At 34.7% G+C, this 14,326-nt stretch overlaps 1 protein-coding gene across 1 annotated transcript in view; it reads left to right on the plus strand.

Annotated features, from left to right (window-relative positions):
- LOC128025558 (alpha-actinin-2-like) overlaps positions 1–13,535 on the plus strand; it is a 16,981-nt gene extending 3,446 nt beyond the window's left edge. The window contains exons 2-21 of the mRNA XM_052612025.1: positions 314–428; positions 498–617; positions 911–997; positions 1,065–1,152; positions 1,234–1,312; positions 3,430–3,511; positions 4,699–4,784; positions 4,873–4,965; positions 5,072–5,302; positions 5,388–5,535; positions 6,490–6,640; positions 9,153–9,261; positions 9,825–9,965; positions 10,156–10,338; positions 11,247–11,381; positions 11,569–11,748; positions 11,827–11,973; positions 12,312–12,377; positions 12,466–12,624; positions 13,228–13,535. Of these exons, the coding sequence (XP_052467985.1) occupies positions 314–428; positions 498–617; positions 911–997; positions 1,065–1,152; positions 1,234–1,312; positions 3,430–3,511; positions 4,699–4,784; positions 4,873–4,965; positions 5,072–5,302; positions 5,388–5,535; positions 6,490–6,640; positions 9,153–9,261; positions 9,825–9,965; positions 10,156–10,338; positions 11,247–11,381; positions 11,569–11,748; positions 11,827–11,973; positions 12,312–12,377; positions 12,466–12,624; positions 13,228–13,386 (2,559 nt within the window). The 3' untranslated portion in view covers positions 13,387–13,535. The remainder of the gene's footprint in view (positions 1–313; positions 429–497; positions 618–910; positions 998–1,064; positions 1,153–1,233; positions 1,313–3,429; positions 3,512–4,698; positions 4,785–4,872; positions 4,966–5,071; positions 5,303–5,387; positions 5,536–6,489; positions 6,641–9,152; positions 9,262–9,824; positions 9,966–10,155; positions 10,339–11,246; positions 11,382–11,568; positions 11,749–11,826; positions 11,974–12,311; positions 12,378–12,465; positions 12,625–13,227) is intronic.
- Positions 13,536–14,326: the final 791 nt, after the last annotated feature.

Here is a 14,326-nt window from a genome sequence, read left to right on the forward strand (position 1 = left end):
TTGAAAAATGTAAAAAAAATGTGTGCAGTTTGACGAAAGCAAACAGTTGTTTACAGTAAACATCTTTCCATGAGTTTTTCAGTCTGTCAAGTGTCTAAATCATCTCTGAACGCTGAATATTAATTTTTTACAGAATCTGTTGTTGCTGAGCAAAACTGTTACTTTGAAACACTTCAGAATTATTCCAAATGAATGAAAGAATGTGGAGTAAACACTGTGTGTGTGTGTGTGTGTGTGTGTGTGTGCGTGCGTGCGTGCGTGCGTGTGTGTTTGTGTGTCTGTGTGTGTGTGTGTGTGTGTGTGTGTGTCTCAGACGTTCACAGCCTGGTGTAACTCTCACCTGAGGAAGGCAGGAACGCAGATCGAGAACATCGAGGAGGATTTGAGGAACGGGCTGAAGCTGATGCTGCTGCTGGAGGTCATCTCAGGTACACGTGTGCTCCTCAGGGGGACGTCTGTAGACCTCTGTCCCTCGCTGACCGCTTGTGTCCCTCCAGGTGAGAGGCTTCCCAGACCGGACAGAGGGAAGATGCGCTTCCACAAGATCGCCAATGTGAACAAAGCTCTGGACTACATCACCAGTAAAGGAGTGAAGCTGGTGTCCATCGGCGCCGAGGGTGAGAGAGCTGAGTTTTAAGGGTTTGACTAAACTCCTATCGTTTGTTCAACTGTCACAGCTGCGTTATGATTATTCGCTCATGATTATATGAAAGAACTGCAATCAGTGTGCGCTTTAAATCTGGATCAGCAGGCTGGGAATCTCTAAATCAGTTTGATTCACTATTCATAGGCTTTTGATTCAGTTCAGGAGTGATTCAGAGTGAGATTCAGTTCAATCTGTGTAATGTGATTGCTCAGTTGTTTGCATGAATCGTTCGCTCAAGCTGAAGCGTGTCTGTGGGATCCTCAGAGATCGTGGATGGGAATGTGAAGATGACTCTGGGAATGATCTGGACCATCATCCTGCGCTTCGCCATCCAGGACATCTCAGTGGAGGGTAACGAGAGATTCACACACACCGATCTCAGCAGACCAACACATGTTTAACACTGCTTCTCCGTCAGAAACCTCGGCTAAAGAAGGGCTCCTGCTGTGGTGTCAGAGGAAAACCGCTCCGTACAGGAACGTCAACGTGCAGAACTTCCACTGCAGGTACAGGACCGTCACGTCTGCTCTGTTTCACATGTTCACTGTGTGTTTATGAAGAGCTGAAGTGTGCTCTCCCTGCTTCAGCTGGAAGGACGGGCTGGCGTTCTGTGCTCTCATTCACAGACACAGACCCGACCTGATCGACTACGCCAAACTCAAGAAGGTCTCGGCACGAGTGTGTGTGTGTGTGTGTGTGTGTGTGTGTGTGTGTGTTAACTGACTCACCTTCTGAGTCTCTCACACAAACCACTCAACACATGCAGCGCTCTTTAGTGCTGTTTTACTACTATTTTGAATGAGCTTTTATTTGTTTACTTTCATTTTTCTTTTTCTTTTTTGCTATTAGTTACATTTTTTATAATATAGTCGTGCATCTGTTATTTTTCTTATTATTACTTTTTTCATTTTTTAAAAATGGCTATTTAGGTTTAATTGAATTTTTATTTAAGAATTAGTTTTAGTTCAATTTCTTTCTTTCTTGATTTTTTTTTCTCTTTTATTTATTATTATAATAATTTTTTTATTTTATTTTTTCATTTTATTTCCATTCATTTTAGGGTTTTAAACTAAATTCAGAAATGATTGAAATAAGTTTTCATCTAAAATTTATATTTTATTTCAGCTTTTTTTCAATGAATAATTTTTTTAATAGTTTCAGATATGTTTATTAATAGTTTGAATTAGCATTAATGCTTATACTTTCAGTTTTAATTTTAATTTTTATATTAGTTAAAATGTTTAATAATATTGGTGTGCATCTGTTATTTTTATTATTATACGTTTTTTTCATTTTTAAAATATACTATTTAGGTTTAATTTACTTTTATTCTTTCTTTCTTTCTCTTTTCTTTCTTTATTATTTAATGTATTTTTTAAAATATTTTTTTCATCCAATATTTATATTTTATTTCAGCATTATTTCAAGGAATTAAAATCATATACTTTCATATACTATTATATTTTTTATTAATAGTTTGAATTAGTGTTTATGTTTATACTTTCAATTTTAATTTTAGTTAAATGTTTTATAACTTTTTTTAAAATACTGCTATTTAAGATTCATTTATTTTAACGTCAGTATTAATTTAATTGTTTGTTTATTTATTTAATTTTATTTCCAGTAATTTTAGTACTTTGACTTAAACTGATTTAAATCCTGATTATTTATATTTTATTTCAGAATGATTTCAATTGACTAAATTATTTTGATAGTTTTAGTTAAGGATAATAACCCTGGTTTTAGGATGCTGTTTGTATTATTATTACTGATCACTGAAGTGTGAGACGAGACGATGTTAAATCCACAGATGAATGCATTGGTTTGGATAAACAGCATGTATTTGTGACATTTGTTTTAGAAACTAGACACTAGTGCTTTGACACAAATACAAGCTTCAGATTTCTGATCTGAACATCTCCTGCTCCTCAGACTCTAATGCACATTATTTGAGGGGTGAGATCTTTCTCCCAGGTGTTTTTACTGGAGATTGAGAGATGATGCTCTGATTATGGAGCCGATGGTCCTCTCTGCTCTGAATGATGCGAGTCACTTGATCCTGAACTGAAGGCTTTAGCAGGTCTTCTTGAATGACCGGTCAGGATTTAACGGTATCCCTCACACTGACCGGTAATCCTGAAGACCGCGTCTGAAACCAGAACTGGTTAACAGTCCATCCACCGACCGCATGAGAGCGTCATGATCTAATTTCAACCAGGGTTGCCAGGTCTGCGGTAAAAAACCCCAGGCTGATTCACAACTATATCCCAATAGCAATTTTCCAGTGGTTTTCCCTTTTGTCAGAGGTGTGTGTGTGTGTGTGGGGGGGGGGGGGGGGGGTGTGGAAGAGTATCCCACTGCTGCTGTAAAACTACGGACTTGGCAACCCTGATCTCAGCCTAAAGCACTTCAGGAGACAGTGATGTTTAAGCATCATTGAGACTATACGTTTTTGTGAATATTTTTTATTTTATATTTTTTACATTTTTATATTTTTATGTTTTCATTCACAATTGTATACAACAATAAAAAAAATTACAATACAATTTTTTTTTTCCCCGTTTTAGTTATTTTAGTACATCAATTAATGAACAAATATTGCACTGGCAGCTATCTGAAATGATTTTCCAATATTCTGTTTATATTTGAACATTTTTTACAGTATTTCCAGTAACACAATAGCATAGTTAACTCTGGTTTTAGTTAACTCCACTAACCCTGTCAGAGGCGTGTGTTTGGACAGATGTAGTCTGTAATTAATCGCTCTGGTCTTCTCTGTGCAGGACGATCATCTCGGGAATCTCAGTCTGGCTTTAGAAATCGCAGAGAAACACTTGGACATCCCCAAAATGCTGGACCCTGAAGGTAATCATGAGCTCTGATCGCACAAGAAGACAGACGCTAATATTAAACTAAAGCATTTATTATAAACACTGACGCTCATATTTAATAAATATTGACATTTTTTATTAATAGAATTTTTTGCATCTTTTGGATGCCATTGTTGCCGTTTTAGTATCATTAATATATTACTATAGTTTTTGTTAATACTTTTAATTAGATTTTATTTTACATATTCATTTTTAATTAAAATTTTAGTAATTTTGTAGTTTTTTTTTTGTCATTTTTAATTTTAATTTTTACACACACACACACACACACACACACACACACATATATATATATATATATATATATATATATATATATATATATATATAAATCTAAACAGTTTTCATTTTTATTTATTATTTTTAGTTTATTTAACTTGAGTTAAGCACTTCAAGTCAAACTTTAAATAAAATAAAATAAAATTAAATCTGAAATAAAATAAGTGTAAGTTTTTAAAATATTTTACTTCAGTAAATATTTGTTTAAAATAATGACTTTTATGCGTTTTAAATTTAGTTAATGAAAATAACCCTCTTTCAGGTTTTAGGAATATTTTTTATTAAATAATTAATGTTCTATTATATATTAAATATATATATTTTTTTAAATATTAAAATATTTTAAATATTTCAGATTCCCCTTTGTACTAGTTTTCTTTAAATTTTCATCAAATGTTTTGCTAAAATATTAATATTTTTAAATATACATTTTAGTCATTTTGTTGTGTTTTTGTCATGTTTATTAGTTTGTTTATTACAAAATTGTATTATTTGAAAATGTATTTTAGTTTTAGTTAACTATAATACCCCTTGTTGCATTGTTGATGCATTAATATTGAATATGCAACAGCAGCTTTGTGATAAATATATAAATAATCATGTATGTAAAGATTTGAAAAGCGTGTTCTAAAAGTGCACGTGTCACCTGACTGCTGTATTATTATACAACAATACCGTGGTGCTGAACTCAGGAACAGATTTAGTGAACACAGCTGTCTGCGTGTCGTGTTGCTATCATGCACCTCATGACCTGACGGCCTTCAGCAGTCCATCCCAGAATGCAATGCACATGTTCCCCTCACTTAGATCATGGTGTTTGAGGTTAAGCAGTGTTTTAAGCATATGTGTTTGTTCTTGTGTACATCTCTCTCTGTGCTCCAGACATCATTAACACCCCGAAGCCTGACGAGCGCGCCATCATGACCTATGTGTCCTGCTTCTATCACGCGTTTGCTGGAGCTGAACAGGTATGCATCTGATTAAAGAGAGACAGATGCATCATGGGGAATTTCAAAGGCAGTACAGACATCATGTGACATCTGTGTGTGTTTAAAGGCAGAAACGGCGGCTAACAGGATCTGTAAAGTGCTTGGAGTGAATCAGGAAAATGAGAAATTGATGGAGGAATATGAACGACTGGCCAGTGAGGTACAACAACTAGACTTATTCTAAAAACAATGCTAATCTTCCCGACCCCAAACTTTTGAATGCTAGTGTATGTGAATGTTGTATATGTTTGTTTTGTCTCTTGCAGTTGCTGGAGTGGATCCGTCGCACCACGCCGTGGCTGGAGAAACGTACCCCTGAGAACACAGTGGAGGCCATGAGACGCAAGCTGGAGGATTACAGAGACTACCGCCGCATTCACAAACCACCCAAAGTCCAGGAGAAATGTCAGCTGGAGATCAACTTCAACACACTGCAGACCAAACTCCACATCAGCCACAGACCTGCGTTCATGCCCTCCGAGGGGAAGATGGTGTCTGTAAGACACTCACACACACACACGCACAGGTCCTGTCATCAGCATGAGTTAACCCGTGTGTGTGTGTGTGTGTGTGTGTGTGCAGGACATCGCAGCGGCGTGGCAGGGTCTGGATCAGGCTGAGAAGGGTTATGAGGAGTGGCTGCTCACTGAGATCAGACGTCTGGAGCGTGTGGAGCATCTGGCTGAGAAGTTCCAGCAGAAATCAGCCACACACGAGAGCTGGGCGCACGGTGACATACACACACCAGCAACAAACACTTTTAAAGGAATAGCTCACCCAAAAATGAACATTGTGGACCACTCAAGAAAGTCTTTGGCATCATTTCACAACTTGTGCAATTTCTTCATGCATCACGTTTCCATTTTTATGCACAAGCATAACTCTGATGTAGGAGATAATAATAATAATAATAATAATAATAATAAAATAAATAACTAATAAATATATATATATATATATATGTGTGATGTTTGCATTATTTATTTATTAAATAATGATTATTTATTTATTTATTGTTTTGTATGTAATATAAAATAATATCATATCAATATAAATATAAATATACATACTTCAAATATTTAGTTATTTTATTCCAAAAATAAGTAAATAATAACTCTATTAAAATACTTAATATATAAATCTTTATAATATAATTTATAAATTGCAAAATAGCATCATCACACCTTGTGTAACTTCATGCATCAAGTTTGAAAGCTTCAGTGAATATGGACGTGTAAGAGACATTGACATAATAATAATAAGAAATAATAATAATAATCATAAATGTTGTATGTGATGTTGATGATGCTTATTTTCTTTTTATAAATATTTTCTTTTTACTATTTAATTAAAAAGCAATGTATTCTTGTTTTCCAAAAAATGAACAAAAAGGTAACTAATTTCAACGCACAAGCAAGAATCAGATGTAAGAGATGATGACATAATAATAATCCTACATAATAATAAAGGAATAAAGATCTGATGTTTATGTGCTTAATACATTTTATTTATTTATTTGCATGCATGCATGATGTAAATGATGGAAGAATTGTTATTTTGCCAGAACTCTTCCTTGAAATTGTCGGCAGAGCAACAGAGCATTTATGACCCAATGCAAAAAATTTTAAGAGCTCTGAGCTATGTATTGTGTGTGTGTGTGTGTGTGTGTGTGTGTGCTCTGCAGGAAAGGATCAGCTGTTGACTCTGAAGGACTACGAGAGCGCGTCCCTGACGGAGTTAAGAGCACTGCTGCGCAAACATGAGGCGTTTGAGAGTGATCTGGCAGCACATCAGGACAGAGTGGAGCAGATTGCTGCTATAGCACAGGAACTCAAGTATGACCACTTCCTGTCTCCTCCTTGTGGTGTTACACTGCAGGTTTTGTACATGTTGGGGTCTGATTTTGACTGTCAGCTATTGCTTATAACATGCATTAAGGCAAGACGCTACAGGCAAAACCTTTTTTTTTTCATTCACTGGTTCATTTTGCCTCCATAACATGTTATTTCAGACTAGCAGAAAGAAAATATTCAAAAGAGTTTATTTTATTGCACTTTATCTATTCACATCTGTAGATTTCAGTTATAATACATATCTTTAAAAAGTTTTTTCTCCACTTTGGCAGCACTAAAATACACCAAAACTTAGAGTTTTATTCCTGTCAGTATTCTGAAGGTTTTTACTGTGGGGTTTGTCCAAATTTAATTCACATTGATTTATATGTCATTTTACTTCTAAAAACATAGTGAAAATGCATTTTATTTTTTATGCAGTAATTTTAAAGAAAAATCAAAAATCCCTTCTGGATAAAACTTCAGCTCTAATATGGCAACAAAATCAAACAGAGATTTTGTAATTAGTCTTTATCCAGTGTTCTGGAAATCTATGCAAATCAGTGCATTTTTAATTAGATAATGCCTTTTTTTCATATTTAAACATAACATTTTAGAAAAATTGTAAAAAAAATCTGTAATCTATTAATTCAATGATTATGCTTCCATAACATGCCTTATTACAGACTACCAGAAAGAAAACATCCAAAAGAGACTTTTAAGAGTTTATTTTATTGCACTTTATCTATTCGCATCTGTAGATTTCGGTTATAATACATATCTTTAAAAAGTTTCTTCTCCACTTTGGCAGCACTAAAATACACCAAAACTTAGAGTTTTATTCCTGTCAGTATTCTGAAGGTTTTTACTGTGGGGTTTGTCCAAATATCATTCACATTGATTTATATGTCATTTTACTTCTAAAAACATGGTGAAAATGCATTTTATTTCGGTCTGTTGACAGTATTTCCGTAATTAAAAGAGAAATCCAAAATCCCCTCAGTAAAAACCTTCAGCTCTAATATGGCAACAAAATCAAACAAAAAATTAGAAATTTGGCTTTATCCAGTGTTCTGGAAATCTATGCAAATCAGAGCATTTTTAATACGATAACATTTTATTTGCATATTTAAACATAATATTTCAGAAAACTTGTAACACATTTTTTTGTACTCTATTATTTCAGTGTTTACACTGTTCACCTGTGGTGTCTTGACTCCCACTTGTGTTGCTTTCTATAAAGAAACCACCTGAACATGTGTTTGGCGGTTTTCTCGAGATGCCGTGTGTGTTTAAAACAGCAGCAGTGTTGGGTTTCTATTGTTCTAAATGCAGTCGGACCAGCTGTCACATTCCCTCTGGGACAATGAGTCAGTGTTGTACCGAGAAACACACACACACACACACCTCAGTATATATTCAGCGCTCTATTTGTAGAAGCTGTGTTCAGTTGTTCATGTCAGTGCGTCAAAGTGACAGAGGCATCTGAACGCTTCCGTCAGCTCCTCTGATCTGCTCTGAAACGCTGTCAGCACCTCGATCAGAACAGGTGCCGCTGCCATCAGGAACATCATGAGCGTCTATAGGAATCTTGTTAAATGTGTCCTAAGGGCACCCTCCTAAAAGGATGCTCAGATTGACTGTTTGTATTGATACACTTGATTCAGTCAGCTTTGCATTTCATTCTGCCAAAAGCAGCTCTAAGCATTCATAAATCAAATTACTGGACAAGCAAAATGATTTAAGATATTAAGTCTTTAAATTAAGTTTATACTTTAAAAAGAAAAATAAATAAAAATAATGTCAGAAAAGTAAAGTCTTCCCTTTGAATTAAGTTGCTTTTTCTGACCCCATTGGCAGATATTGGTTGTAGTTTTAAACATAAACTTAATTCATTTTTATACACAAGACTAAAGTTTTTCTTCTCAAGAAGATCTTCAAAATGATGTCAAACTGGAAAGCATGACAAAAATACTAAGTAAGACAATAATCTTTTGACAATATTTTTTTTTGGTCTTGCATCTTTTGTCTCTTAATTTAACTTTTTGCCTTAAACATTTACATTTTGCTGTCCCTTCTCAAAACAATCATATTTGAATTTTTTGAAACCTCCTTTTTTATGTAACTTTAGTGTAAGGATTCTTTTCAGTACATCTATTATGATCTTGTTGGACATCGTGACTTTGAGCAGGACTCTACTGTGTTCTTTTGGAAAGAGTCTTGCTATTGGACAGTTCAATTACAGAGTGTGCTTTGGGAGATTTAAACCCTAAAATATTACCTTTACATTCCTACATCCTATAAGAGTGTTAAATTCTAACGCTGTCTAATATGAATGCAAATGTAAAGCACAATGCATTTGTAAGAGCTTATCTGTTTTATTAGCAGTCGTGCATCTGAGCTGATGCTGCTCTCCACTGGAAACATGATGCACTGCAGGAGAGCTTGCATTAATTATTATTAATATGTGCATTTGTGTGTGTGTGTGTGTGTGTGTGTGTGTGTGTGTGGGCAGTGAACTGGACTATCACGCCGCTGCTGTCATTAATGAACGCTGTCAGTCGATCTGTGATCTTTGGGATCAACTGGGAACTCTGACCCAGAAACGCAGAGAAGCTCTGGAGGTGACACACACACACATCAAGTACATTACCAACCCTGCTGTTATTAGCAAGGTTTACTATGATTTTTCAGAGCTTATATTACCCCAGAGTGTAATGTAAAATCACGTTACATATGTTACTAAATATGCATATATGCAAATCAGCATATTATTCTGATTTCTGAAGATCATGTGACACTGAAGACTGGAGGAATGATGCTGAAAATACAGCGGAGCATCAAAGAAATACATTACAGTTTAATAGATATACACATATAGAACAACCGTTTTACATTATAATAATATTTCACAATTTTACTGATATCTTTATTGTATTTTTTATCAAATAAATTTTGATCTAAAGAGATTTCTTTAAAAAAAAAAATTTTTTTAAACGTTTTACTATTAGTGTGTGTGTGTGTATAGTTGAATTATCTGATTAATATTAATAGTATATGAATAAATTATAAAACTATAAATTATGATTATTTATAATAATATTATTGTTTCGAAGCATGTATAATCCGATGTCCACGTGCTTCAAAAATAAAGTTATATTGAAATATCTGTGTGTGTGTTTATAAGAGGACGGAGAAGCTCCTGGAGACCATCGATCAGCTGTTTCTGGAGTTTGCGAAGAGATCTGCTCCGTTCAATAACTGGATGGAAGGAGCCATGGAGGATCTGCAGGACATGTTCATGGTTCACTCCGTCGACGAGGTTCAGGTGAGGAACGCTCGCTCTCTACTTCAACACATGATGGAAGATTAAACACTGAGATCGACTTTGCTTTTACAAACTTACGACTGAATTGAATTCCTGATGAAATCCTGGTCCTCACTGATCTTCTTGCATGAATAAGTCACATTGTTTAAATCATGACCCTGTGTGTGTGTGTGTGTGTGTGTGTGTGTAGAGTCTGATCTCGGCTCATGATCAGTTCAAGGCGACGCTGGCCGAGGCAGACAGCGAGCGTCAGGCTATTCTCAGCATCTATAACGAGGTGCAGAAGATCGCTCAGAGCTACGGGATCTCCAGCAAACTCAACAACATCTACTGCGACATCACACCCGCCATCATCAACCAGAAGTGGGAGAAGGTGTGTGTGTGTGTGTGTGTGTGTTAAAGTCAGTGAACAGCTGGATAATCTGGGAGTTTACTGTAAACTGATTCCAGGTCTAGAAGTCTATCTGTACTAAATATGATATGCATATATACATGAATGATTAATATAATTTCGGTAACACTTTACAATAAGGTTCCATTTGTAAGCTACATGAGTTCACACAAACTAATGGTGAAAAATACTTCTGAAGTACTTTTTATTCATCTTAGTTAATGTTAGATTCAACATGCACTCATATGTTATTAAAATCAAAAGTGGTATCTGTTAATATAAATGAATGGACTTGACCTAAAATGAACTAAACATGAACAGTTGTATTATTATTATAAAATTATGCTAAAGAAAATTAAAAATTCTGTAACAAATGCATTTCTTATTGTTAGTTAAAGATGCATTTAAACCATTTAAATTCTATGACATTTTCTATATTTTCATGGTTACTATATATATATATATATATATATATATATACATTATATACAAATGTAACACATTTTGATCCTTAAAATTATCCTTAAAAATTATATATATATACGTATAAACTACAAAAGAAAAAAATATTGAAAAAAAATCCACTAAAACAGAACAAACTCAATTAAACATATTACATTTAAAATGCACACAGAAACTATAAGTAACTCAAAATATTAATGAAAGCTATAAAAGTATGTCAGTGGTACTAAAATAACACTGGTTTAAATCTGTACATTTCAAGAGTTTGTACATACAAATGCAGATTTAGCAAAGAAATTTCTATCAACTATTTTGAAGTTCATTAACGATTGAAATTCATTATTAAATCGTGAAAATGTCATGGAAAATAAATGTTCAAATGTACTTTTAGTAGTAATATATATCACACACACACTTGTACTGTGCAGGTGAAGAAGCTGGTTCCTCAGAGAGACGGCGCTCTGCATGAAGAATTGTCCCGACAGCACGTGAACGAGAGATTCAGACGACAGTTTGCAGCACAAGCCAATGCCATCGGACCCTGGATACAGACACGCATGGAGGTCACACACACACACACACGTATCAAACACCAGATCACATGATTAAAATGTCAGAACAACAGGATTTGGCAGCTCAATCAAAGCAGGTTTTAGGTTTTTAACACTAACTCTGTGATGCATGATAAGATCGCAGTGAGAGATGTGAATGAGTGATTTGTGTGTGTGTGTGTGTGTGTGTGTTTGGCAGGAGATCGCTCGCAGCTCGGTGGATCTGAGCGGCACGCTGGAGGATCAGATGAACCAGCTGAAGCAGTACGAGCACAACATCATCAACTACAAGCCCAACATCGACCGACTGGAGGGAGACCACCAGCTCATCCAGGAGTCACTCATCTTCGACAACAAGCACACCAACTACACCATGGAGGTACACACACACACACACACACACACTCTCTCTCACACACACACACACTCAGTCTGACGCGTGTCCCGTGTGCTGCAGCACATCCGTGTGGGATGGGAGTTACTCCTCACCACCGTGGCTCGCACCATCAACGAGATCGAGACACAGATCCTGATGCGCGACGCTAAAGGAATCAGCCAGAAGCAGCTCAGCGACTTCAGATCCTCCTTCACACACTTCGACCGGGTGAAACACAGCACACACACCTTTACACTCATTGTGCTGTCATCCAGAAACTATTAAACACACTAATATATCTCCTATCACCAAGCTTTAAAACATATCAATCTCAAACATGATTCTAGTGACACCTGGTGGCCAAAACCGTGTCATTGCAATCAAAACTTTTTTCTTTTTTTTTTATAAACCAACTGCAAATATTTTATTGAAAGTGCAATCTATTAAATGCAATTAACAAATCATCAGATACTTAGAAATATGAAGTGTCTTTATAATATGGGTTGTTTAATGCATTCATATAACTCTTCCTTTTTTATTATATGAATGTGTGCTGGTTTGTGCAGAAGAAGAAGGGAGGCATGGAGACGGATGACTTCCGAGCCTGTCTGATCTCCATGGGCTATGATCTGGTAAAGAGCAGCAGTACAGCCGTGTCTCAGCTGTGTTTGTGTTGGAGCACACGGTGAGTGTTGTGTGTGTGTGTGTGTGTGTGTGCAGGGTGAAGCTGAGTTCGCTCGCATCATGTCTCTGGTGGATCCCGATGGCTCCGGTTTGGTGACGTTCCAGGCGTTCGTGGACTTCATGACGCGAGAGACCGGAGACACGGAGACTTCGGAGCAGGTCATCGCCTCCTTCAGGATCCTGGCTGCGGATAAAGTGAGATTCACACACATCTGAGCCCCGAACACACTCTTACTACCAAAGACTTATTCTGAACTGCATCTTTTTTTGTTGTTGTTGTTGGGTATTTTTTTTCTCTTTCCCAAAAACATTCTTAAAAAAATGTTCTCTCTTCAAAAACATGTTTCTATATTCTTCTTTTTTCTCTCATCCAAAACCATTTTGTCTCTTCAAAAAAAATGTTTTTTCTGTGTTAAAAATTTTTTTTTTCTTCAAAAATTTGTAAAAATCTTTATTATTTTTTTTTCTCCAAATTTTTTTTACAACTTTTTTATTTGAAAACAATTCTCCTCTCTTTAAAATGTTTTTTCCATCTTCAACTTTTTCCTCATCCAAAACTTTTTTTTCTGTTTTAAAAAATTTCTCTCTTCAAAAATATCTAAACTTTATCTTTTAATTTAATTGTATTTATCCTTAAGATACATTTTATCTTTATTTTTGTCGCTCTTCATTTTTTTTTTCTTATGCCAAAAAAAAAAAACTTCAAATTTTTGTTTTTCACTTTTCAAAATGTTTTCTCTTATCAAAACTTTTTTCCACTATTAAATTTTTTCTGTGGGCTGTGGTGTGTGTTTGCAGCCCTATATTCTGGTGGACGAGCTGCGGCGAGAGCTTCCTCCGGAGCAGGCCGAGTACTGCATCTCCAGGATGCCTCCGTATGAAGGACCTGACGGAGTCCCCGGAGCCCTGGACTACACCGCCTTCTCTACGGTGCTGTACGGCGAGAGCGACCTCTAGCTGACCTCTGCTGACCTGTAGCTGACCTCTAGTCATGTGTGTGTGACCTCACTGTCTGACAGCGGCCGTGATGATCGTTCATACCCCACAATATCTGATGAACATGAAAATGTGTGTTTCATTTCAAAATAAAGACTTGTAGCCATTGCGTTTTGTGTTTGTATGAATTATACTTTATATTTTAAACTGAAATATATATATATAAACACACTTTATATGCTGATGATGTTCTGATTTGTGGATCTTCAGACTGCTGCATCTGAATTACATCTTTTATCAGAGGAAGACAATCTTCTTACACTGAACTATCAACAGTTTTAGTTAGCAATGGCTGGTTATGGTTAATTCAATGCAAAAACATAAAAAATAAAATAAAAATAAAAAAATCTGATATAACTTTTTCTATTGCTCCAGTAAAAAAAATAAAAATAAATAATAATAAATTATAATGCACTTTTTAAAACAAAATAAAGTAAAATACTTATTTATTAAATAATTATAATATAAATATTAATTGATTTAATATGAAAGCAAAATTTTGTAAAATATTAACATATTATATTATATATTATTTTTTTTCACATGGATAAAACAAATACAATTTATAAATATTACACAAAAACATTAAATAAATTTTACTGCTGACAATATATATATATATATATATATATATATATATATATATATATATATATATATATATATATATATATATATACTATATATAAAATGTAGTAATATATTTATATTTATGTAATTTAATAATATATTTATATTCTGTCTCCATCTATCTGTAATACCTACATATATATTTTTTTATTTATTTTTTATTTAATTAATTAATTAATGAATTTTGCAGCATTAGAGGGTATCATTGTATCAGACAAAAAAACAAAACACACACACTAAATAATATTAAAATTAAATAAACCTACTAACA

This window comes from Carassius gibelio, chromosome A12, assembly GCF_023724105.1.
Source record: "Carassius gibelio isolate Cgi1373 ecotype wild population from Czech Republic chromosome A12, carGib1.2-hapl.c, whole genome shotgun sequence".
NCBI lineage: Eukaryota > Metazoa > Chordata > Actinopteri > Cypriniformes > Cyprinidae > Carassius > Carassius gibelio.